A 21,298-nucleotide genomic window follows, 5' to 3' on the forward strand; every position below is an offset into this window, starting at 1 on the left:
GCAGCATCTCAAATGCATAGTAGATAATTTTGTGCCATGCCCCCTGTTGCCTCTGGAGTTAGGGCTGCACTGTCTGCTTGTCCAACTGAGCCCCATTATATTTGCTTTTTCAGTATATTAACGGTATTCTAAACTAAATATGGTATCCATGTGTCCTGCCATCGAACTGCAATCCCGGTCTCCTCGCAGTTATGCCGAATGGCCAGGGGTCAATCGCCATTCAATGACCCGGCCCGATGCCGAGATTCATTCTCCTTGAATCCTTCAGAATAATGAGTTGTTGAACGTGGCAGTAGTCTTGCCCGATGACTGATTATTGGGCGTCACGAGGTTGACTCCGCCACACTTCGCGTACGAACGCCGGTTAACCGATCATGGTTCAAGTAGCTCATCAGTATCGAAGTTTATCGCGATTCGCGGAGAATATCTAAACGATTTCTTCCTCAGAAATGTCCCTGAGAATCATGGCTCTTCGCTATGGACCACTTACCTCCATCGTATGAACATGCGACCACGAGGGATGCGTGGTCCATAATCGCCCACTACATCCCATCTTCGGATCTATGCGCGGCCGCCCTGGTATGTCGACGATGGCACAAATTATTTGTACCGTTTCTCTGGGGAAACCCTGCGTCTCACTTTGGGACCGAAAATGATGCTGTGTACGGTAGGTTGCCATTGATCCGTCCGTGCCTTGTTGCCATTGCTGAGTATGCCACTCCTTAGTTGCTCTGACCCGGTTCAGACGAACGTTACCGCGTGCGCGACTCGAGGTGCGAAGCTTGACGCATACCATGCATCTTCCTCCTGCCTTATCGGAGATCTACGGCGGGCCTCGTCCAGAATGGCTGCGAGAGTTGTTTGATCAACTGCCCCGCTTGCAGTCGTTGATCGTGTCGAAGCTGCCATTCTTTGACCATAGTGCAATGATGGCTCTGGGTCCTCGCAGCTATGACAATGTTCGTCTGTTGATCGCCGACGGAGAACCAAATACCACGTCGGTTGGGCTCGCTACGGTCCTTTCCCGCTTACCGAGACTCATGTATCTTGATTTGTCGTATACATCACCCGCACGCGATCCTACCGTGCTCTCTACCTTGGCAGGGCTACAAGATTTGCAGATTCTGAAACTCCGGGGCATTAATCTGAAGGACTCTCATGTCGAGTTTCTGGCAAATGCAATTGGATATCGAGTACGCGTACTCGATTTGCGCAACAATATGTTGACCGACATGGCTGTCAGGTCATTGATGGAGGCTTGTTTTCTGCCGCGAGATTTGTTTCAACGCAATGCGCGGTCGAGGTCAAGCTTGGTCACAGATATTCTTCGACGGCCGGATTTGGATGAGGAGTTCTTGCGGCTCTTGACCCGTCCCATGACGGGCCGGTCCGTGCTGGAGAATTTATCCCACGACGGGATTACCCATTTGTACATCTCGGACAACCGGTTAACTGTCGAAGGTGTTGCTAGTCTTTTAGCTTCCGGCAATCTGCATCTCCTGGACGCCGGGACCGTGAATACAGCCGAGTCACTGCGTAACGGCCAGCAATCACCTTGGTCCCCTGGGGAGCGTGCGGAGGGAAACGAGGTCTTTCCCGGCGCTGAGAAATTTGTGCCCATTCTTGGAACATATGCCAAAGCCAATATCGTCTATCTTAGGGTCCACCACTCCGTGGTTACCAAAGACGCCCCGCCAAAAGAGTCACTTCCCGAGTTGCTTCCCGAATTGCCAGGTGATGAGCAGCTTGATGCCAGGCGGATGCCGCCCGAGCTAGATCCAGAAGCGGAAATACGTGAAGCGCCTGGCGACATTCCCGTATACGAGCTTGAAGACACGTCAATTTCCCCAGAATCAGCCCGCATTGAGCCAAGTATACAGGCACGGAGAAAACAGTACCAAGATGAGCCGCTGTCTCCACGCAGGGGTTCCGTTTTTGCGCCGGAGTCGTTAGATACTTCCAATCCGCCACCGGATGACCAGCGAAGAAGCAGTGGGACGTCACAGACCCCTGCATCGCAAACCTCGACGACCGTCAGTAGAGCACGCAGGATCCAGGAGCTTCTGTCCAGAAGGCCTGAAAACAAAGTGCTACCCACGAAACGCGGCGATGCCCCATTTCCTTACCTCCATCCCTCCCATATCCCTCATGTAGAAACATTGATCTTGACTGACGTGCCCTCCCACGTTCCCCCAAACTCCCCCATCATATCCTCGCTCATCAGGTTCATCAAAGCATGTTCCGACGAGTCCCAACTAGCTACATTACGGGCCAAAGCCGACTATTCTCTTCCCCCAGGCCGCGCCCGTATCGATGCAGAAAAACGACATGCAAGATCACTTTTCGCGCTGCGGCAACTAGTTTTAGAAATCACGCCGACCCAGAGACGCGAAGGCAGTTCAACTTCTTGGAAACCGCAGCGGAGGGATCCATCCGAGTTTCGGTCATCGACCGGCGACTCGGACTTGGAAAAGCTCTGGTCTGCCGCAACGGATGACTTTAGCTTTTTCGGCGATGAGGAATGCGGCGTCCCCGACCTCACGGTCGATGAGGCTGAAAACCGACGCATGGGGCATGCTGAGTTAGAAGGGTCAATCCCTAGCCCGGGCAGCCAGCAGATGTCTGTATCATTGAACCAATTGTCATCATCCCGGCAAGACAACGGCAATCAAGCCAACGACGTTGACCTTGTTGCCACCATCGCCGCCTTCCGCAAGGAGAAGAAAGCCGAGTACACTGCGCTGGTTGCGGCAGAGCGAGCCGCGCGATATGCGGAACGAGCAGCACAAAGCGCGGCGATGGCTCCGTCCAATGGTTCGCCTCCAAGTCCGCATCAGGCGTCGTCCCAGAATGAGTCTGCGCTCCCGCCGCATGTCGACGGGCATTGGAAAGGGGAGGTGAAGGTCGTCCGCAACGCTGTGCCTAAGGGTCGTACGGGCCTTGTGGATTTCTATGGTAATTACTTCGAGAAGGGTTACTTGTATCCATAGGCTTGAATGCTTTGGTCATTTCGTGACAAAGCCCTGAAGTGTTGGAACAGCAGATCGCCTGTAGATACCCTGCAGATTGCCACATATGTACTCAAGCATACGTGAAGAAATAGAATCTTCCTTGGACCTTGTGATACTTATGGTCTGGATATTCATTCCCATTGCCGCAACCAGTCATTCGCCCCTGGGGGAAAAACGTAACGAAATACATACAGAGAGCTGGCCCGAAGGACGTGGAAAGGGAAGAACGAGTTCGCCATTATGCATTTTCACCATTTTGATTTCCATTTCTAGGTGAGAATGAAAAAACAACAAAACTCATCTACCCTTTTCGTTTTTCATGCCTTGGCGGCTTGCTGGGGAGTCAGCTTCTTCCCATCCCGGTTGTATCGGATCCGCGGCGGCGGAGCACGGTTGCGACGGCCTTCCCGGGAGCGGACACTATGCAAGAAAGTTATCATCAGCGATCTGCTCATTTACTGTGCGATAGAAGCGGGCCTATGTGCTTCATACCGGACAATCTTTCCGTGGATGGCGCAGGACACGCAGTACTGCAGCTTCAGGTACATCTTCGGCACGGCGTAGTCGGCGTAGACGGAGGCATCGGAGATATCACCTGCATGGCAGGAAATCCGTATTAGTCGATATGTTCAGCTTAAATCTGAAGAGGTTCACGGAATCGCTCGAGATTCGGTATCCATAGTCATGCCGAATCTCGTACAGACGAACTGCGACAAGGGACGGGTCTCACGTACGGATGGCAGCCGACTCAACCATGTTGCGGATGGTGAAGCGCTTGATCGCCTTGTCCTTGGGGGTGCATCGCGAGCAGTTGGAGCAGCGGATCGGCTTGACGTGGCCGCGGCCGTGCTTGTTACGACCGCTGTAATGTCGTTAGCCATGTAGAGGTCACAATTTCATGCAATTGATAGTGTCCGTAGTAATTGCAGAGCTCGAAACCATGTATGCGTGGAATTCGAAATCTCCGCATGGTCAAAGACCAAAAAAATAAAAAAACTTGTTTAACAAAAGGACCCGGAAAAGCCTTACTTGTTCGCACGCTTCTTCGGCATCTTGACGGCTTAGCTGTGTGCGACCGGTCCAACAGAAACAAGGACTCTTCCAGCGAAAAATTGGTTGTCGCGTCCTTCGGAGACTGTCGGTGTCGGTGGTGATGTTCAAAGCGACAGCGTCAGGCGGGTCTGTGGGCGGAAGCCCTAGACTAAGCGAGGCTAAGGTCACGGGAATGATGCCTGAGGCTGCAAGGTTGTATAGTTACTTAAAGCAGTTTAGCGTACATTCCACTTATCAACCCGAGTGTTCCCGATGAACGGTGACCCATGCATTCGGCCCGCCTTTTTGGAATCATGTGATTGAATACGCTATTCCTAATCAAGGTTAGTCGCCCAGACTGATGGTCTGACCCAAGAATTTGTTGTTTATCCCGCCAGAAACGACATTCAAGATTGCCTTGCTGAAATCCCTTTCTTCACACACCCCCCCGTTGCTCCTTTCGTGTCAGATCGAGTAAATTTTTATCGTTTTGTCTCATGCTTCCTTTGTTGGCGGTTCATTATTCCCCTGGTTGCTAGATAAATCAGAGTAATGTCCGCCACCAGCGGTACACTACGGGGAAATCCCCATAAGACGATCGGCAGAGGCAAGATGCCTGACTTCGAATACAGCGGTATTCCTCGTCCCAAGAATGACCATGGCCAGAGCGAGGTCGGCAGTACGGCCTCGGCCAGCAGACAGCGGCAGGCCCAGTCAAAGCGAGATGAGGTACTCCTGCCCACATTGTCCTACGTTTCCATGGATTGGCACTGCCGGATCCTGGATCCCGTGGTGCGCGCCTCGGATGTAGATTAGTGCTGATACCAGAGGCGATGACTAGGCGATCCGACGGAAAATGGAAGCCGATTTGAATAAGAAGAGGCATCATATTCAACGCACTCGGCACACACGCAAAGCTCCTCCAGGCACCGTGTTAGCCCTGAAGCCCAGCCAGGCGCTCCAGGTGAAGCCCACGATAACAGTCTCCGAGGCCGCCCAGTTGATGGCCGCTAAGCGGGAGGATTGCGTCTTGGTGACTGACGACGATGATCGCATCACGGGTATCTTCACGGCCAAGGACTTGGCCTTCCGCGTGGTCGGTGCCGGCCTGCGCGCCCACGACGTGACGATCGCGGAGATCATGACTCCGAACCCGCTCTGTGCTCGCACAGATACTAGCGCCACTGATGCGCTGGATCTCATGGTTCGGAAGGGCTTCAGACATCTCCCGGTCATGGATGAGAATCAGGATATCTCCGGCATCTTGGATATCACAAAATGCTTCTACGATGCCATGGAGAAGCTAGAGCGCGCCTACGCCTCGTCTCGAAAACTCTACGATGCGCTGGAAGGCGTGCAGTCTGAACTGGGTGCGAGCCAGCCCCAGCAGATCATTCAGTATGTGGAGGCCTTGCGCCAGAAAATGTCCGGGCCGACCTTGGAGTCGGTGCTGGATGGGATGCCCCCGGTCACAGTCTCGGTCCGAACATCGGTCAAAGAAGCTGCTGCGTTGATGAAAGAACACCACACAACAGCACTCCTTGTCCAGGACCAGGGATCGATCACGGGCATCTTCACTAGCAAAGATGTCGTCCTGCGAGTGATTGCGCCGGGTCTTGACCCCGCCACCTGCAGTGTTGTTCGCGTGATGACTCCTCATCCTGACTTTGCGCCTACCGACATGAGCATCCAGGCAGCTCTGCGCAAGATGCACGGTGCGTTTTAGTCTCTACCTCACAAGTTCGATCTGAAGGCTAACAACCAGCCAGATGGTCATTACTTGAATTTGCCCGTCATGAATGAATCGGGCGAGATTGTGGGCATGGTTGACGTGCTGAGGCTCACCTACGCTACACTTGAACAGGTATGCGACACCTTGAACAATTTGGGGGAGTTTTATTGCTAATTTGTGTCTGTAGATCAACTCCATGACCTCCCAGGATGATGAAGGGCCGGCCTGGAACAAATTCTGGCTCTCCATGGACCACGAATCAGATTCGATGGTTTCCGGTAGCGCTAGTCACCGCCCCCACACTCCGCACCGCTCAGCTATGAGTCCGGAGTTATCCAAGGCTGGCATCGATCGCGTTGATAGCGTGCTTCCGAATGATTCGGCCTCCCACCATGGAGATGAAGGGCGATCCGACCTCTTGGACCTACGCCATGATGAGAACGCTCCATTCCCGTTCAAGTTCAAGGCTCCCAGCGGCCGTGTCCATCGGGTCAACGTAGTTCTGTCTGAAGGTTTGGGCCAACTAGTTTCCAACGTTATTGCGAAGCTGGGGCCCGAAATCGATGCTGTTGGCGGTCAGCCGACCATTGAGGACGGCAAGCTCAGCAGCACAGGATTCGCTCTCAGCTATCTGGACAATGAGGGAGACACGGTGTCGATTACGACCGATCAAGACCTTGCTGATGCAGTCCACCAAGCTCGGCGGCTTCGTCATGAGAAGGTTGACCTGTTTGTCCATGACCCTGCCAACCCGCCCGTTCCTCCCGTGGAGCTGCAACACAAATCAGTTTCCCCGCCCGAGTCCAGCCTTCGGGAACGCATTCCCCATGCGGCTGACGATGAAGACGCTGAGGAGATGCCACGGGCCTTGAAAGAACCCCGGCCCTCTATCTCCCACCGACCGCCGGAGGAGCAGCTCATTCCGGGTGTGCCTAACGACCTACTCCTTCCGGGCGCCATTGTGACCTTGGCTGCTGTCATTGTTGGCGTGTTCATTCTCAGCCGTCCCAGCGGTCGGTGATTGTAGACTCCACATACTCTCCCATTCTAGCCTTGTCCAGGGGTCTGTTTCGCACTCTGTAGTCCACTTATAATCCTCCTGTCATACCCGTCATTCCTTGGCCCTTTGTTTCCTTTACCAATTACATGAAAATATTCTTTAGAACATATAGTGTATATTGCAGACTCATGGATGTAGCCCTAGCTAGCAATTGATGCCTCAGCCAGCCAACCTGCCCAGGCACCAGAGAGCCCGTTATTATGAGCTTCCAAAACAGGAAGGCGTGATTTTGTACGCTAAGCCAAGTCTGGTCTAGCACGGGATCGAGAGCACCCGCGGGACCTGGCGGCCCCAAAACAGGCGGGATCTTTGGCCTCATCAACATCCCACCTTTTTTCTGCTTCCCGGTCCTGCTCGCGAGTCGCGTTGAGTCTCACTCTCGAATTACTCGTCCGGCTGGGATGCAGATCCTGCATCAAAGCTGCTCCGATCTCTGCTTTTCAACCCTGTGACAGCCGCTCATTTCTGACTCTGTTTTGCTGCTGACTCGAGAGGTACGAAAAAAAGTGTTCTGCCCCCCTTTCATGAGCAATCGAGCAGAAATTTTCCCGATCCTCCCAGCAATTCAAAGAATATTTCGCTGCCCGCTCTTCCGCGACCGTTCTGACACCTTCGTCTTCGACGTAACAGGGTTTTTTGGTCTTACCGCTGTTTCAACATGTCCCTCGTGCCGCCGGACGTTCACAACGCCCTTACTCAGCTCCTCCGAGCGCTCACTACCCCGGATAATGTCGTTCGGTCGCAGGCAGAGGACCAGCTGAATAACGATTGGGTCCGCAACCGGCCAGATGTACTGCTGCTCGCGTTGGCCGAGCAGTTGCAGGGCTCGGAGGATGCTGCGGTAAGCTGGGCCTGAGCATCCCCGAGGAAAAGTTCGCGTCGCGCTAATCGCCGCCCCCTTACCTTAGACAAGATCTTTCGCAGCAGTTCTCTTTCGACGCATATCCACTCGAACGACTAAAGACCCGCGAACCGGCGAGACTAAGGAGGTGTTCTCCAGCCTGGATCCGGAGAAACGGGTGGTCATCCGAGAGAAGCTTCTGTCTTGCTTAGGGACAGAAACCTTAGCCGACGTGCGGAATAAAATCGGCGACGCGATCGCCGAAGTGGCCAGACAGTACACGGATAACGGTATGTGATCGTCTGGAGAGGGCGGGCCTGTGTCGGTGGCTGAATTGGACCCCTCATTGCTGTAGATGAAACATGGCCAGAACTCTTGGGTGTTTTGTTTCAGGCAAGCCAATCGCCTGACGCGGGCGTGCGCGAGTCGGCCTTCCGTATCTTCACGACAACCCCCGGCATTATTCACAAACAGCACCACGACGCCGTCATTGGAGTCTTTTCCAAGGGATTCCGCGATGACACCGTTGCTGTGAGTTTACCGTCTCAGTTGTTGACATGGAGCGCTCTGATCAATCTTCGCGTCTAGGTCCGAATCGCGGCGATGGATGCCTTTGCGGCATTGTTCCGCTCTATCGGCAAGAAGGCACAGCCCAAGTTCTTCCACCTTATCCCTGACGTTCTCAACATCCTCCCGCCACTCAAGAACGAAGAGGACAGTGATCACCTCTCTAAGGCGTTCATGTCCCTCATCGAACTGGCGGAAATTTCCCCTAAGATGTTCAAGAGCCTTTTCAACAACCTTGTCAAGTTCAGCATCAGCGTCATTGCCGACAAGCAGCTCGACGACCAGGTCCGGCAGAATGCGCTCGAGCTGATGGCCACGTTCGTTGATTACGCCCCCAACATGTGCAAAAAGGACCCTGATTATGCCCGCGAAATGGTCACCCAGTGTCTGAGCTTGATGACAGATGTCGGCATCGATGACGAAGACGCCTCGGAGTGGAACGCTACTGAAGATGTATGTCTGGCGTCACTGGTGGATTGGATGGTCTTTGAGCTGTGCTAACCCGATCGCAGCTGGATCTGGAGGAGAGCGATCTCAACCATGTCGCCGGCGAGCAGGCAATGGACCGCCTTGCTAATAAGCTCGGTGGTGAGGTCATTTTGCCTGTGACATTCTCCTGGATCCCCCGCATGATGTCGTCTGGTTCCTGGCGAGACCGGCATGCAGCTCTCATGGCAATCTCGGCTATCTCCGAGGGTTGCCGCGAACTTATGCAGAGCGAGCTTGATCAGGTTCTCGCTCTCGTCGTTCCAGCACTCCAGGATCCGCATCCGCGAGTGCGATACGCAGGATGCAATGCGCTCGGGCAGATGAGTACAGATTTCGCCGGGATCATGCAGGAGAAGTATCACTCGGTGGTGCTCAACAATATCATTCCGGTATTGAATTCTCCCGAGCCACGCGTTCAGGCCCATGCCGCCGCTGCTCTGGTCAACTTCTGCGAGGAGGCCGAGAAGGAGATTTTGGAGCCCTACCTGGCCGACCTCTTGCGACATCTGCTGCAGTTGCTGCGTGGTGAGAAGCGATTCGTCCAGGAACAGGCGCTGTCCACAATCGCCACGATCGCGGACTCGGCACAGGCAGCGTTTAGCCAATACTACGATACCTTGATGCCTCTTCTGTTCAAGGTCCTCCAGGAGGAGCAGTCCAAGGAATACCGGCTGCTGCGTGCGAAGGCCATGGAGTGTGCAACTCTGATCGCGCTTGCGGTTGGCAAGGAAAGGATGGGTCAGGACGCGATGCATTTGGTCAATCTGCTCGGAAACATCCAGCAGAACATTACTGATCCGGATGACCCGCAGTCTCAGTATCTCCTTCACTGCTGGGGCCGCATGTGTCGTGTTCTGGGACAAGACTTTGTTCCTTTCCTCAGTGCCGTTATGCCACCTTTGCTTACTGTCGCTTCGGCCAAGGCGGACATTCAACTCTTGGAGGACGAAGACCAGGTTGACCTTGTTGATCAGGACGAGGGATGGGAGCTTGTCCCGCTTCGCGGAAAGATCATTGGAATCAAGACCAGCACACTGGAAGACAAGAACACGGCTATCGAGCTCATCACGGTGTATGCCCAGATCCTCGAAGCCGCCTTCGAGCCATATGTCGTTCAGACACTGGAAAAGATCGCCATTCCGGGTCTATCGTTCTTCTTCCATGACCCTGTCAGGATATCGTCTGCCAAGTTGGTTCCTCAATTGCTCAATTCGTACAAGAAGGCTCACGGCGTGCAATCACCTGGTTTCGCTGAGATCTGGAACAAGACAGCTGAGAAGATCATCGAAGTCCTCAGTGCCGAGCCAAGCATTGAGACGTTGGCTGAGATGTTCCAGTGCTTCTACGAGTCGGTGGAAGTTGCTGGGAAGAACAGCCTCACCCAGGAGCACATGCAGGCCTTTATCGACTCCGTCAAGTCCACCTTGGATGACTATCAGACGCGAGTCAAGGAGCGTGCGGAGGAACAGGCGGAGGCCGAGGACGATGAAGACAATCTGTCGATCGCTTACGCCATTGATGATGATCAGACTCTGCTCAGCGACATGAACAAGGCGTTCCATACGATCTTCAAGAACCAAGGCGCAAGTTTCCTGCCGGCATGGCAACGCCTGCTTCCGATTTATGATGCATTCATCACTAGCAATGACCCCACGCAGCGCCAGTGGGCGACCTGCATCATCGACGATGTGCTCGAATTCTGTGGTGATGAGTCCTGGAACTACCGAGACCACATCATGCAGCCGCTTGCCAATGGCTTACAGGACGCTCATGCAGGCAACCGACAGGCCGCTGCATACGGAGTCGGCATGGCCGCTCAAAAGGGAGGTCCCGCCTGGAGCGATTTTGTAGCGGCCTGCATCCCAGGCCTCTTCCAGGTGACACAGCACCCGCACGCACGGACCGGTGACAACGTGTTTGCAACGGAGAACGCATCAGCTAGTATCGCGAAGATTCTGCACTTCAACTCTGCCAAGGTGCAGAACCCGCAGGATCTGATTGGGGATTGGCTGAACACTCTACCCATCACCAACGATGAGGAGGCTGCCCCGTGGGCCTATTCATTCCTCGCCCAGCTGATTGATCAGTAAGCCGCCTCTCCCCGTATTTGTCGAATTGACTGACTAACGCAAACCAGGCAAAACCCGACCGTGTTCTCCAACGCAGACAAAGTCTTCGGCTACATCGTCCAGGCTCTCGATCAGGAGTCACTACAGGGCAACACTGCCAAGAGGGTCGCGGAGTCTGCGAAACGCCTCGTCCAAGCAACGGGGCTGAATGCAGAGGCAATCCTCGCGGGTGTGAACCCAGACAATCAGATGACTGTCAGAAGTTATTTCCAGTGAGCATGATTTGAAACTCAGGTATTTTTCGGATGGTACCTAGATGGAGCGAATGATGTCTGTTCTGGTTTTGTGCTATGATTATATTATATCTCATTGTTCTATGACGATGATGCAATGAAGATCACTTTATCTTTACGGATCAGTAATTCAGCGGGTTTCCACAATCCATCTAGTCTTGATACGTTTACCTCGGATGGATCACCTACTTAGTATCATGGGCCATAGCCAACGGTGCATTATATTTAGCCTACTCCGTACGTGATTCGTTTTTGCATACCCTTTTTATTCCCCCTGTTATCGAGTTCTTTGTCTCGCACTCGTTCCTCCAGATTCATCTTGAACTTCTATCCCAATCTTCATTGAACCTCATTCTCAAGTCAGATATTATTCCACTTGTGTCTCTTTTTAGAATAAGTACCTCCATAACAACCATGGGCATCTCTTCTCCTCCGATTCCGCCATCTGTAGCTTCCGTAGACGAGCCGAGACTTGAGCATATTTCATTACCCTACGAGTGGATTGAGGACTACCATCCAGGTGGCCATCACCCCGTTGTTCTTGGAGATGACCCCAACGGCCAGCACAGGGTGATTACAAAGTTGGGCGAGGGCTCATATTCTTCAGCATGGCTCGCGCGGGATCTGAAATAAGTTTATCTCCGCTGCGTTCTTTACCTACGACATCCAAGTTGATTTACTCAACTTCGTCAAGAAACGGTAGCTATGTCGTCTTGAAGATCCTTTGGCCAGAAGTCTCTAACGAACTACGGATTCTTCGTCACATAGCCGAAGCAGCACCTCAAGACGAGACAGATGATGAATGTGTCTCGCGACAGGTATAGAGGCTAGCCGGGGAAGCAAGATAAATGAGCGCCGGAGTTTCTCTACGTTGCGCAGCCACTGGTGTCTTATACGTGCTTATACGTGCTACACGGAAAGATTTAGGGACAAGTTATCCGATATGGGCGGTGGTCAGCCCTTCATTTCCCAATGATGATAATCGTCTTGGCTCATCTATGCAATGAATGGCATATTTCTTTACCGGCCCGCCAGAGAAGCCCGTTACTCCTCTTGGTCTTCGAGCTCCCGAGTTAATTGTCACCGGGGACGCAAACAATACCATCGATAATTGGAGCTTCGACTGTCTTGTCTTCGAGCTAATCACCGGAAGGCCACCCTTCTGCGTCCCACCACATGAAGATGCAGACGAGGAGCATCTTCTCAGCATGAATGCCAGGCTTGGCGCCCTTCCCGACGAGTTCTTTGAGCACTGGAAGGCGTCGTCCGAGAAGATCTCTTCAACAGTAACACGGTGGAGTCGCTCCGGGAGAGAACTGTTGTTGCTGAAGGAACTGTCCATGGAAGAGTTGCTTGATCAGACAAGCTCCCACCTAGACGAACACGAAGCCTGCCAAGTGAAGACCCTCATCCTGCAGTATGATCCTGCGGCCAGACCGTCGCCAGTGGAGATCGTGGCTGATCCATGGCTCTGCGCGATTCCTGACAAGGACTCGTCCGAGTGACTGACCGCAAGAAATGGTAATGGTGGTGAGAGTGTTCCGTCTGGTGTCACATTACGTCACATTAGTAATTATTGATTAGTCAGCATCCTCGGAGTTCGTGCCGCGATGCGGGGATGCACGGAGGTGGGGTCGAGTTAATACTGGAACCGTTGACGACAAAACGGCTTGAGAAGACGTGATGCGATCGGAGGGCAACTCCAATTTATTTCATAGACTGGATCAATTGAATTCAATCCTCAGTGCAAACAGAAGGACGAGCACCATGGCAGTCCCATTCAAGCCTCGCAATCTGCTGATTTTCGGCGCGACGGGCGCCATCGGCAGCTTCATCACGCGGTCGATCGTATCGGCGCGCTCCGAGTTCGAGCGTATTGCAGTGTTCACATCGCCACCGGCTGCGGGTAGCAGCAAGGCGGCGAAGCTGGATGAACTCAAGGCTAAGGGGGTTGATGTGATTTACGGGAATATCGAGAATGAGAAGGAGGTTTCGGATGCGTACAAGGGTCAGCAATTCTTCAAGCTATATAGCAGCTCGGATTTTTGACTGATTTGGTGAACTAGGTATTGATACCGTTGTGTCCGCCCTCGGTCGCACCGCTATCCTGCATCAGATCCCTTTGATTAAGCTTGCTGCCGCGTCTGGATCGGTTAAGTGGTTCTTCCCCTCTGAGTACGGCACGGATATCAAGTACAACGCGTCGTCGGTCCATGAGAAGCCCCACCAGGGCAAGCTCAAGGTCCGCGCGTATCTGGAGGAGGACCCCGAAATTCGCCGCTCGGGTCTCAACTATACCTACGTCGTGACGGGTCCGTACGCGGATATGTACTATGCTTTCAGCGGCCCCGAAGAGGCCGGCGGGTTCGACGTGAAGGGGAAGAGAGCAGTGCTTGTGGAGAGGAATAACAAGGTTAGCTTGACGACAATGAAGGAGTAAGTTTCTGTACCCCTGTTCTCTATGTCCTTTGTTGACACAGGATAGCACCGGCGACTTCGTCCTCGCTGCCCTTCGCCATCCCGAAACCGCCCTGAACAAGGCTCTTCGTGTAAACTCGTTTACGACGACTCCAGGCGAGATCCTCGCTGAGCTCGAAAAGCAGACCGGCGGGACTCCCTGGACAGATGTTAAGGAAACCTCTCTTGCTCGTATCCGGGAGCTCGAGAAAGAAACCGACCACGTTGTCGTCACTCTCCGACGAATCTGGGCTGAGGGCGGAACGCTCTACGAGAAGACGGACAATGATTTGATCGGAAACCCCAAGACGCAGACGCTGCAGGAGTCCGTGGCGGAATACATCAAGCAAAATTCGTAAAAATATCGTTTCGTTCCATTCTGTGTATATACATGTTGAGATGAATGTATGATTTATCCAACAACCATCTCCAGGATCTCTAACACCTGGCTCTTTTCCTTCAGTGGGACCGGGTTGCTCTTGCACCAGCGGTCATGCAAACTGTTCTCGGCCAGTGTGTCGAGCTTGTCCCGCCCGACGTTAACGTCCTTAAGCGAACGCGGCATGCCCAGCTCCCGGATGATGGCATCCATCACATCACCCAGGTCGGCCTTAGCGGAGTCAATGCCGCGCTTCTGCAAAAGTTCGGCGACAATGGGCATGTCGAGGAGGAAGCGGAGCACGCGCTGCTGACGAGGAACGTTGGCGTTCTGTGCAGCGTTCCACTTGCACACCGCGGGGAGGAGGATGCAGCTTGTCTCGCCGTGACCGACGCCAAGGGGACCGAGCTATAATTATTAGCAATGTAAATAAGCCATTTGGGGAATATCTATCGTACCTGATGCCCTATCCCATGACTCGCGCCCAGCTCAACCTTTCCACTTGTGCAGGCGGCCATAGCATCGACCGACCCCAGCTGGCAGTTGAGCCGCGCCTCGTAATCCTCATGATCACGTTTACACCGCAGCAATCCCGGCACGAGCAGACTCAATCCCTTCTCAGCCAGCGCATCGGTATCCTCGTACGCCATGTTGGAGCACAGCGTCTCGACGCAGTGGTCCACCGCCCGGATCCCCGAGCTCAGCCATACCGAGTCCGGCGTCGTGGCCGCCAGCTTTGGGTCCAGAATCACCAGCCGGGGTCCCTTGAGGGGCTTCTGGAAACTATGCTTGCGGAATGTGGTATCTTCGGTACCACCGGCGAAGTTGGAGTATTCTCCGGCGGAGAGTGAGGTGGGGATACTGATGATGGGGATGACGGAGGGGTTAATATGTGCCCGCTTGTTGGGACCTTCGGCGAGTGTGGCCAGTTCTTCCTTTGTCGACACGTCGTTTGCAAGAGCCTAGAAAATTGACAAAAGCCCTAGTCAACCACGAAATTCCCCGATTTAGACGAAAATTGTAGGTAGACGTACGAAAGAGACTATCTTCGCTCCATCCGTCAAACTCCCCGCCCCCAACGTAATAAGCAGATCGGCATTGACCCGTCGCGCATCGTTGGTTATCTCCAGCACCTCTGACCATCGCGTGTGACTCTTCATGCCAATGCGCACCCCGACGACCTTATCACCCAGCCCGCGCTTCAGCCGCTCCAGCGAATCCGTGTTCCGCGACAGCGAACCCGAGCAGATGATGTACACCCGCGACGCCTTGAAGGTTTGCTCAACATGCTTCGCAGCTGCCTCGTCGAACGGAATGCCGTACGAGATACGGGGTTCCTCACGGCCTTCGAAGGCCGGGCGGAAGATTTCCTGGGACTGGCTCATTATTTCGTCGACGCGTGTTGAGACCAAACAGAAAAGGTAGGGGTGCGGAGCTTTTTTACACCTTTGATATTCTGTCCTAATTATCTACGGCAAACGGCCTGCTTTCCCTTACTTTATATCTGACCTCGGTCCGATGCTCGTCTCCCACATCCGTCTCGGAGATGGGGCACAGGGTATGACGCCGATGTTGATGTGGGGCTAACCCTAGATTATTTCCTCAGGCATCAAGGCTAGGACACAAGGGTGCTAGTTCAAGGGCTTGCGTGCCGATTAAGGTAGTCTTCAGCATCTCTACATCTTCAGCACCAACCCGTAGATACTTAGTATTTTGTACCTGGCGCCCAGCCAGGTTAAATGAGGCGGCAACCATGTAAGAAGTAGCCGTATACATTACTAGATACATGCCTTTAACTGCTTTCCGAAGAGGTAGCTATTTGAACATCGGCTTCCTTATAACGGCACCTACGGCCTGTTGTGCTGTAAGTACCTAGGAAACTTGTTTCTAAAGCAAACACGTCTTCTGACCAAGTTCAAATGTACTTAGGTTACTTTCATTTCAATGCCAAATATATGTCAATCAAGCTCCAGAAGTATTTGAAGACCTAGACCAGCGAGGTCTCAGCGAGGTTAGCCCGCTCTCGTAGCTCGACAAACGAGTACAGTTAAGCGTAGGTATCAACATAGCCACCACCTGAGCAGCAAATAACCATGCAGCTGTCATATCCGTCTCAGACTCGAGATGGTTCCGCCAGATGATCAGCTCCGTCCACAAAACGAGAGGCCAGCCGAGAATTAGCATGGCAAGAGCTCCAATGGGGATGGCAGGGTATATGTACCACCACTTGACATTTTCCAGTATATGGCTTCGGCGTGCTAGCGGTGCATATATGGCGGCATACAATGCCATCTTGACGCACACCAGCGCCATAAGGGTGTCGGCGATTTGCCATGGAAAGAAGAGCGCCAGATGCCAGCCTTTATCGAAAGTTCGCCAGCCAAGGAAGAAGAACTGATAGACTTCGTAGCCCGGCTTTTGGTGCAATCCAAAGGCCATCCAAGATGCTATTGTGTTCAAAATCATCGCACCGGCTGTCCCGAGTCCAAAGAGGACGCCCATATAAATGTTGGCTGAGGTGACGCCTCCCAGGTAGGAAACGGCGTAAAGAAGGTTGAAGTGCGGCAGGATTAGGGAGATGGCGTTGATCTTTCCCTGCTGTTCCGACACGAGCTTGTACCACTGGATCTGGGTGTACCAGTTATATGTAAGAAAACCGAGGTTGCTAAGGTTGTTGCTTCCTAGTCCAGACACAAACTGTGCTGGGGCTAGGCAGGAACTGGCGTATAAGAGACACCGGTTTGTCAGGCTAAACCCTGGAGCGACTTTCACGGCCATAGCCAGACCTTTGGTGTCGGCGATGAAGTAATGATTGCCCCTGCACGAATGACTTTGACAGGGAACCCAGTTCGAGAAACAATCGATGCCTTGGTCAACTGTAAAGAGGATCCTGAGCGACCACAGGTAGTTAGGAGCGATTTAAAAAAAAAAAAAAAAAGTTTGTCAGGACTGTCAGGCTGAACGTGCAGAAAGGAGGGCTTCATATTGAGAGATCCGGTGCGTGAGGCTGAACTGCGTTGCTTTTTCTTTTGTTTTTCTCCCGTTGCTTTTCTCAGGCTGGAAAGGAAAGGCTTTTATCCTGATAAAGCTGAGACGCGAGGCTGGGCTTCACATTTTATTCTGCCTTGTCCGCCTCTCGCAGAATCTCGTTTGGAAGAAAAGAATCCTTCCCTAAGAGCTACGCCTTCAATGTCTGCATTGATGATGCCAATTACTGCAGTCGCTCATTCCGTCGACAAAATCAGCGTCCATCGCGTTGTGGCCGTGGCCTAATGTTTGATGAACCGCAGCGGATTTCCCTTTGCTATCAGCCTTTTTAGTGAGTGTGTCCTCTCATCGATGTGTTTCTGCCTGACATATAGTCTTTGCCAGTTATATTCTTCTTCGACTTGTTTGTGAATCATGCACATTAGAACAACCGTGATGTCTCGCCGGCCGACACAAGCAAGCGACAACCCAGAAATTGAGCAGGAGATTTCAGTCTTGGATGTGTCCTCGTCGCTCTTCCGCTGGATGTACTCTAAACTGCTTGCAAATCAACATTCGATAGCGAGGGGGTTATTTACATCAATGGATAGGTTATTCTCGGGTCGAACTTGTTACACTACGTCCCGTTGCAACTTGCTGTTGTGTGTCAAACAGATGATGTCTAAATTACTAAAGATTCCTCCGGCCGGAACCATTTATTGGCACAAAGTCATGCCTTCTAGACATGTTCCAATCAGACACCATCAGAACTTCTCGACCTGTGAAGTCTCAGCCAAGCCAACACATTTTTGCGCCACGGCGAACGAGCAACATAGCTGAAGGTCCCTATCAACATTGCGGCCACCTGAACAATAAACATAATCATCGATAATGAATCACTCTCCCCCTGGATACGGTTCCGTGAAATGATGAGCTCCGTCCACAGAATTAGAGGCCAACCAAACTGAATGAACACGAATAAAGATACAATGGGCCTAGCAGCAAGCCTCCTCCATCCCCAAAGACGGCCCAGTCCGCTCTCCTCGGATGCTATCGGCGCCGCTACCAGATAATGATATATCATGGTGAGGGACGCTAACACCAAAAGGGTGTTAAAGACTTGCCACAGAATGAAGAACACACTCCAGCCTGTGGTGGTGGGAGTTCGCCACCCAAAGAAGAAGAACTGATAGATGTCGGAGGGCGACCCATTCCCTGCGAAGGTCCTCCATGTATTCATCGTGTTCAAAACTATCGCACCGGCGGTAGCAAAACAACAGATCATGAGTACAAGAGGGTTGGCTGAGCTGACGCCTCCCAGGTAGGAAATGGCGTAAAGCATGTTGAAGTGCGGTAAGAGGAGGCGGAGGACGCCGACATCGCTACCTTCATCCCATACAACCAGGGCCCATCGGATCTGGGTGTACCAGTTGAATGCGAGGAAACCGATATTGACAGGGTATTTGCTGTGTAGTCCTGACACGAACTGTAATGGGGATAGGAAGAGGCTGGCGTACAAGAAAAATCGGTTTACCGGGCTAAACCCTGGACTGAGCAACTTCTGTGTGCGAGTCTCGTAGGGGACATCCAAGGGAGGGGGAAGCTGGTCAGAACCATATCCGGGGTGGAAATCGTCAATGTCCATAGCGGAACCTTTGATATCCGTAACGAAATGGCGGCCTTCCTTGCGCGCACAGCTGTTTTGATAGCGAGCCCGGTTCGATAGATGGCTGACGTTCCAGCCAGCCAAACAGAGGTTTTTGTAACTTTAATGCAGCCAGAAAGGACCGGGCGGACAGGAGGTAAGATCGGAGAGACTGAAATAATAAAATGAAAGTGCCTCTCAGGCAGACGAGGGAAAGGATTGTTTAAACTCATACTGGGGATAGTTGAGAATCGAGACACAAGGCTGTGCCTCTTGCTTGTTCAGCGGCCCTCGAAGACTTGGCTGGAAAAAAGAAAAAGTTTGTATACGAGTAATATGCTTACATCTCTGCAGAGATGATGCCGATCACTAAGGTAACTCATTTCACCGACCAACCAGATGTTAATGTTTCTGGCGCTATGATGCTAAATGCTGACATTTGACAGCTGAGAAGCGGGCTCCCATAACGTATGGCGGAGTTTCGCCCGTTTAGTTATTGTTGCTTGTGTACTCCGCACTCGGACTTTCATTGATGTGTCCTGCCAGATAAACTCCCTGTCGGTTGCGAAAGTATGCTTCTCTGATCTCTTGTTTATCGCTCGCATAAACACGGTCATGATGTTCCTACCGGCGGACACAAGCAAGCGCCCGCCAAGCAACTTGGTCGGTTGGACTAATCGTCAAATTTCTCGGGTAGTTTGCTTTCGTAACCATCCGTCATATGTTCCATAATCTTCCCGGGATATAACGTTGGATAGCATGGTGGTCATCTACATCGACAGATTGGCTAGATATATTCAGATCAGGCGCTCATTGCAACAACCTGCAGCTTCTGTGTTCTAGACGAATGAAGTAGAGTTCGCAAGACCCTTTTCCCCTGGCGCAGTACTTATCAGTTCTTGGCTCCGCTTTCACCCCCATCATGGCCAGATATTTCATTGGGGCACCACAAGAAGGACTTTCCACTGAGGTGTCTCTGCAGCACGACAATATACCACCAAAGCTAGGTATTAACAGTGTCGCCACCTGAGCGACAAACAGCCATACGGCCAGCATATCCGTTTCAGACTTGAGATGGTTCCGCGATACGATAAGTTCCGTCCACAGAATAAGGGGCCACCCCGCAATTAGCATGGAGACAGCCCCAATGGGAATGGTCGGGTATTTGAACAACCATGTGAAACGATTCATTTTCCCTTCCTGGAGTTTTAGCGGTGCATAAACGGCAAAAACACATACCGTGATGACACACCCCAGTGCCAGAACGGAGTCAAGAATCTGCCACGGCAAGAAGAGCTCCCGATGCCAGCACTCGGTGAGAGTTCTCCAGCCAAAGAAAAAGAACCGATAGGTGCCGTATCCCGGAGACTGGTGCAATGCCCAGGCTTTCCAAGCGGCCACCGTGTTTAGAATCATCACGCCGGCCGTGCCGAGACCAAGAGGAATTCCCAGGAAAAGGCTACCTGAGGTAATACCTCCGACGTAGGAAATGGAATAGAGGAAGTTGAAGTGCGGCAGGATCAGGGAGATGGCGTGAATATCCTTTTTGCTCGACATGAGCTGGTACCATCGGATTTGAGTGTACCAATTGAATGCAAGAAAGCAAAGGTTCGCAGGGTTGTGGCTTTGTATTCCTGACATGAACTGTGCCGGAGCCAGGCAGTAACTGGCGTACAGGAGACACCTGTTCGTCAGGCTAAACCCTTGAGCAATTTGCACCGTCATGGCTAGAATTTTTGATGTCGGAACGAAGTATTCATTGTCATTGCACCAAGAGCTGCTTAATATTCAGCTGATTCCGAAGGCGATTGAGCTTCAGTTGGCCGAGCGAAGATGTTTTTTAGACATTAAAATCTAGCCAAAGAATGGCCTGGGAGATGGAATCGAGTCGAAAAATCAAGTGCATTGTCTCTCAGGACCCTCGGGCTAGTGGCGCAATAGGGAGGTATTTGATGTCGATGGAAATTGAGACTGATGGAGGCTGTGCGGCGCTCTTTCGATTGCCTTGTTCGCCTTTCGCAAGGCCTGTTTGGAGAAGACCAACATAAACGCATAGGTATATCTTGACTACGATGATGATGATCAGTCAAGTAATCATTTCATCGACTAGCTAACATCCATTGTGCTGTGACTAGTACTGTAGTATGTTGTTTAACGATACATGGCGATCGCAACACGAACGGATGGTTGATTAGGGCACGGCCCTGTCGATCGTTCGCGCTAAGCGCGGAGCCTCAGATAGCACGCTTGCCCTTGCCCCGCCTCTTAAAACGACAGCTGACCCTGGTGCAAGATCACTCCCCTCGTAACCCTATTACACCCTGTTCGTCCTTGTTGAGTAGGTTCAGAGCACTGACCGCTACTTTGGAGTCTTGGGATTAATTTACACGGGCCCTTTGTGAGCCAATGTTGGACGGAAAAACTAGGCCCACTGTCTCACCTATGGGTGATTGGTCACACGGTGGCCGGAGCTCAGCTGAGCTGCGGCAGGTCGTAAGAACTAGGTTAGTATGCGCTGCATTCAACCGTGTAAAGCCCGTTGCAAAGCTCTCCTAGTCCGCGAACGTGAGTGGCATGGCCATTGGGAGTCAAAGTTTCGATTCTTCTCAATGACTCCACCAATTCTTGGCCGAGGAAAACGCTGTTTCTTTCCAAGTCTAGTTCTTTCGACTCGTAGTCTGCTTAGTCGGCTGGGGTTGTGAGTACTGTATGTCGATGTTTGGCCCCCCCCCCCCCGCCGCGGCGGCGCGCGCGCG

The 21,298-nt window shown here is 52.5% G+C and overlaps 9 protein-coding genes across 9 annotated transcripts; 5 read left to right on the forward strand and 4 right to left on the reverse strand.

The window, feature by feature from the left end:
- Window positions 1–477: 477 nt before the first annotated feature.
- VTN49DRAFT_7794 (uncharacterized protein) lies at window positions 478–2,990 on the forward strand (the record flags this gene model as incomplete). Its single annotated transcript, XM_069416102.1, has 2 exons — window positions 478–667; window positions 727–2,990. The coding sequence occupies 2 exons, from the start codon at window positions 478–480 to the stop codon at window positions 2,988–2,990; spliced, it is 2,454 nt and encodes an 817-aa protein (XP_069272155.1).
- Window positions 2,991–3,328: 338 nt separating this feature from the next.
- On the reverse strand, window positions 3,329–4,063 carry VTN49DRAFT_7795 (40S ribosomal protein eS26; the record flags this gene model as incomplete). The annotated part of the gene is made up of 4 exons (XM_069416103.1): window positions 3,329–3,431; window positions 3,504–3,606; window positions 3,746–3,873; window positions 4,041–4,063. The coding sequence occupies 4 exons, from the start codon at window positions 4,061–4,063 to the stop codon at window positions 3,329–3,331; spliced, it is 357 nt and encodes a 118-aa protein (XP_069272156.1).
- A 532-nt stretch (window positions 4,064–4,595) lies between these two features.
- VTN49DRAFT_7796 (uncharacterized protein) lies at window positions 4,596–6,796 on the forward strand (the record flags this gene model as incomplete). Its single annotated transcript, XM_069416104.1, has 4 exons — window positions 4,596–4,772; window positions 4,885–5,758; window positions 5,813–5,907; window positions 5,963–6,796. 4 exons carry the CDS (start codon window positions 4,596–4,598, stop codon window positions 6,794–6,796), a joined length of 1,980 nt encoding a protein of 659 aa, XP_069272157.1.
- A 697-nt stretch (window positions 6,797–7,493) lies between these two features.
- Window positions 7,494–11,077, forward strand: VTN49DRAFT_7797 (uncharacterized protein; the record flags this gene model as incomplete). The annotated part of the gene is made up of 6 exons (XM_069416105.1): window positions 7,494–7,676; window positions 7,744–7,966; window positions 8,032–8,207; window positions 8,265–8,696; window positions 8,756–10,818; window positions 10,870–11,077. 6 exons carry the CDS (start codon window positions 7,494–7,496, stop codon window positions 11,075–11,077), a joined length of 3,285 nt encoding a protein of 1,094 aa, XP_069272158.1.
- A 1,024-nt stretch (window positions 11,078–12,101) lies between these two features.
- VTN49DRAFT_7798 (uncharacterized protein) lies at window positions 12,102–12,599 on the forward strand (the record flags this gene model as incomplete). The annotated part of the gene is made up of 1 exon (XM_069416106.1): window positions 12,102–12,599. One exon carries the CDS (start codon window positions 12,102–12,104, stop codon window positions 12,597–12,599), a length of 498 nt encoding a protein of 165 aa, XP_069272159.1.
- Window positions 12,600–12,861: 262 nt separating this feature from the next.
- Window positions 12,862–13,910, forward strand: VTN49DRAFT_7799 (uncharacterized protein; the record flags this gene model as incomplete). The annotated part of the gene is made up of 3 exons (XM_069416107.1): window positions 12,862–13,102; window positions 13,161–13,530; window positions 13,580–13,910. The coding sequence occupies 3 exons, from the start codon at window positions 12,862–12,864 to the stop codon at window positions 13,908–13,910; spliced, it is 942 nt and encodes a 313-aa protein (XP_069272160.1).
- A 53-nt stretch (window positions 13,911–13,963) lies between these two features.
- On the reverse strand, window positions 13,964–15,315 carry VTN49DRAFT_7800 (uncharacterized protein; the record flags this gene model as incomplete). Its single annotated transcript, XM_069416110.1, has 3 exons — window positions 13,964–14,338; window positions 14,389–14,892; window positions 14,965–15,315. The coding sequence occupies 3 exons, from the start codon at window positions 15,313–15,315 to the stop codon at window positions 13,964–13,966; spliced, it is 1,230 nt and encodes a 409-aa protein (XP_069272161.1).
- Window positions 15,316–15,892: 577 nt separating this feature from the next.
- On the reverse strand, window positions 15,893–16,708 carry VTN49DRAFT_7801 (uncharacterized protein; the record flags this gene model as incomplete). Its single annotated transcript, XM_069416111.1, has 1 exon — window positions 15,893–16,708. One exon carries the CDS (start codon window positions 16,706–16,708, stop codon window positions 15,893–15,895), a length of 816 nt encoding a protein of 271 aa, XP_069272162.1.
- A 3,021-nt stretch (window positions 16,709–19,729) lies between these two features.
- Window positions 19,730–20,267, reverse strand: VTN49DRAFT_7802 (uncharacterized protein; the record flags this gene model as incomplete). The annotated part of the gene is made up of 2 exons (XM_069416112.1): window positions 19,730–19,742; window positions 19,795–20,267. 2 exons carry the CDS (start codon window positions 20,265–20,267, stop codon window positions 19,730–19,732), a joined length of 486 nt encoding a protein of 161 aa, XP_069272163.1.
- Window positions 20,268–21,298: the final 1,031 nt, after the last annotated feature.

Source organism: Thermomyces lanuginosus, assembly GCF_041956635.1.
Source record: "Thermomyces lanuginosus strain ATCC 200065 unplaced genomic scaffold VTN49scaffold_7, whole genome shotgun sequence".
In the NCBI taxonomy this organism is placed as follows: domain Eukaryota; kingdom Fungi; phylum Ascomycota; class Eurotiomycetes; order Eurotiales; family Trichocomaceae; genus Thermomyces; species Thermomyces lanuginosus.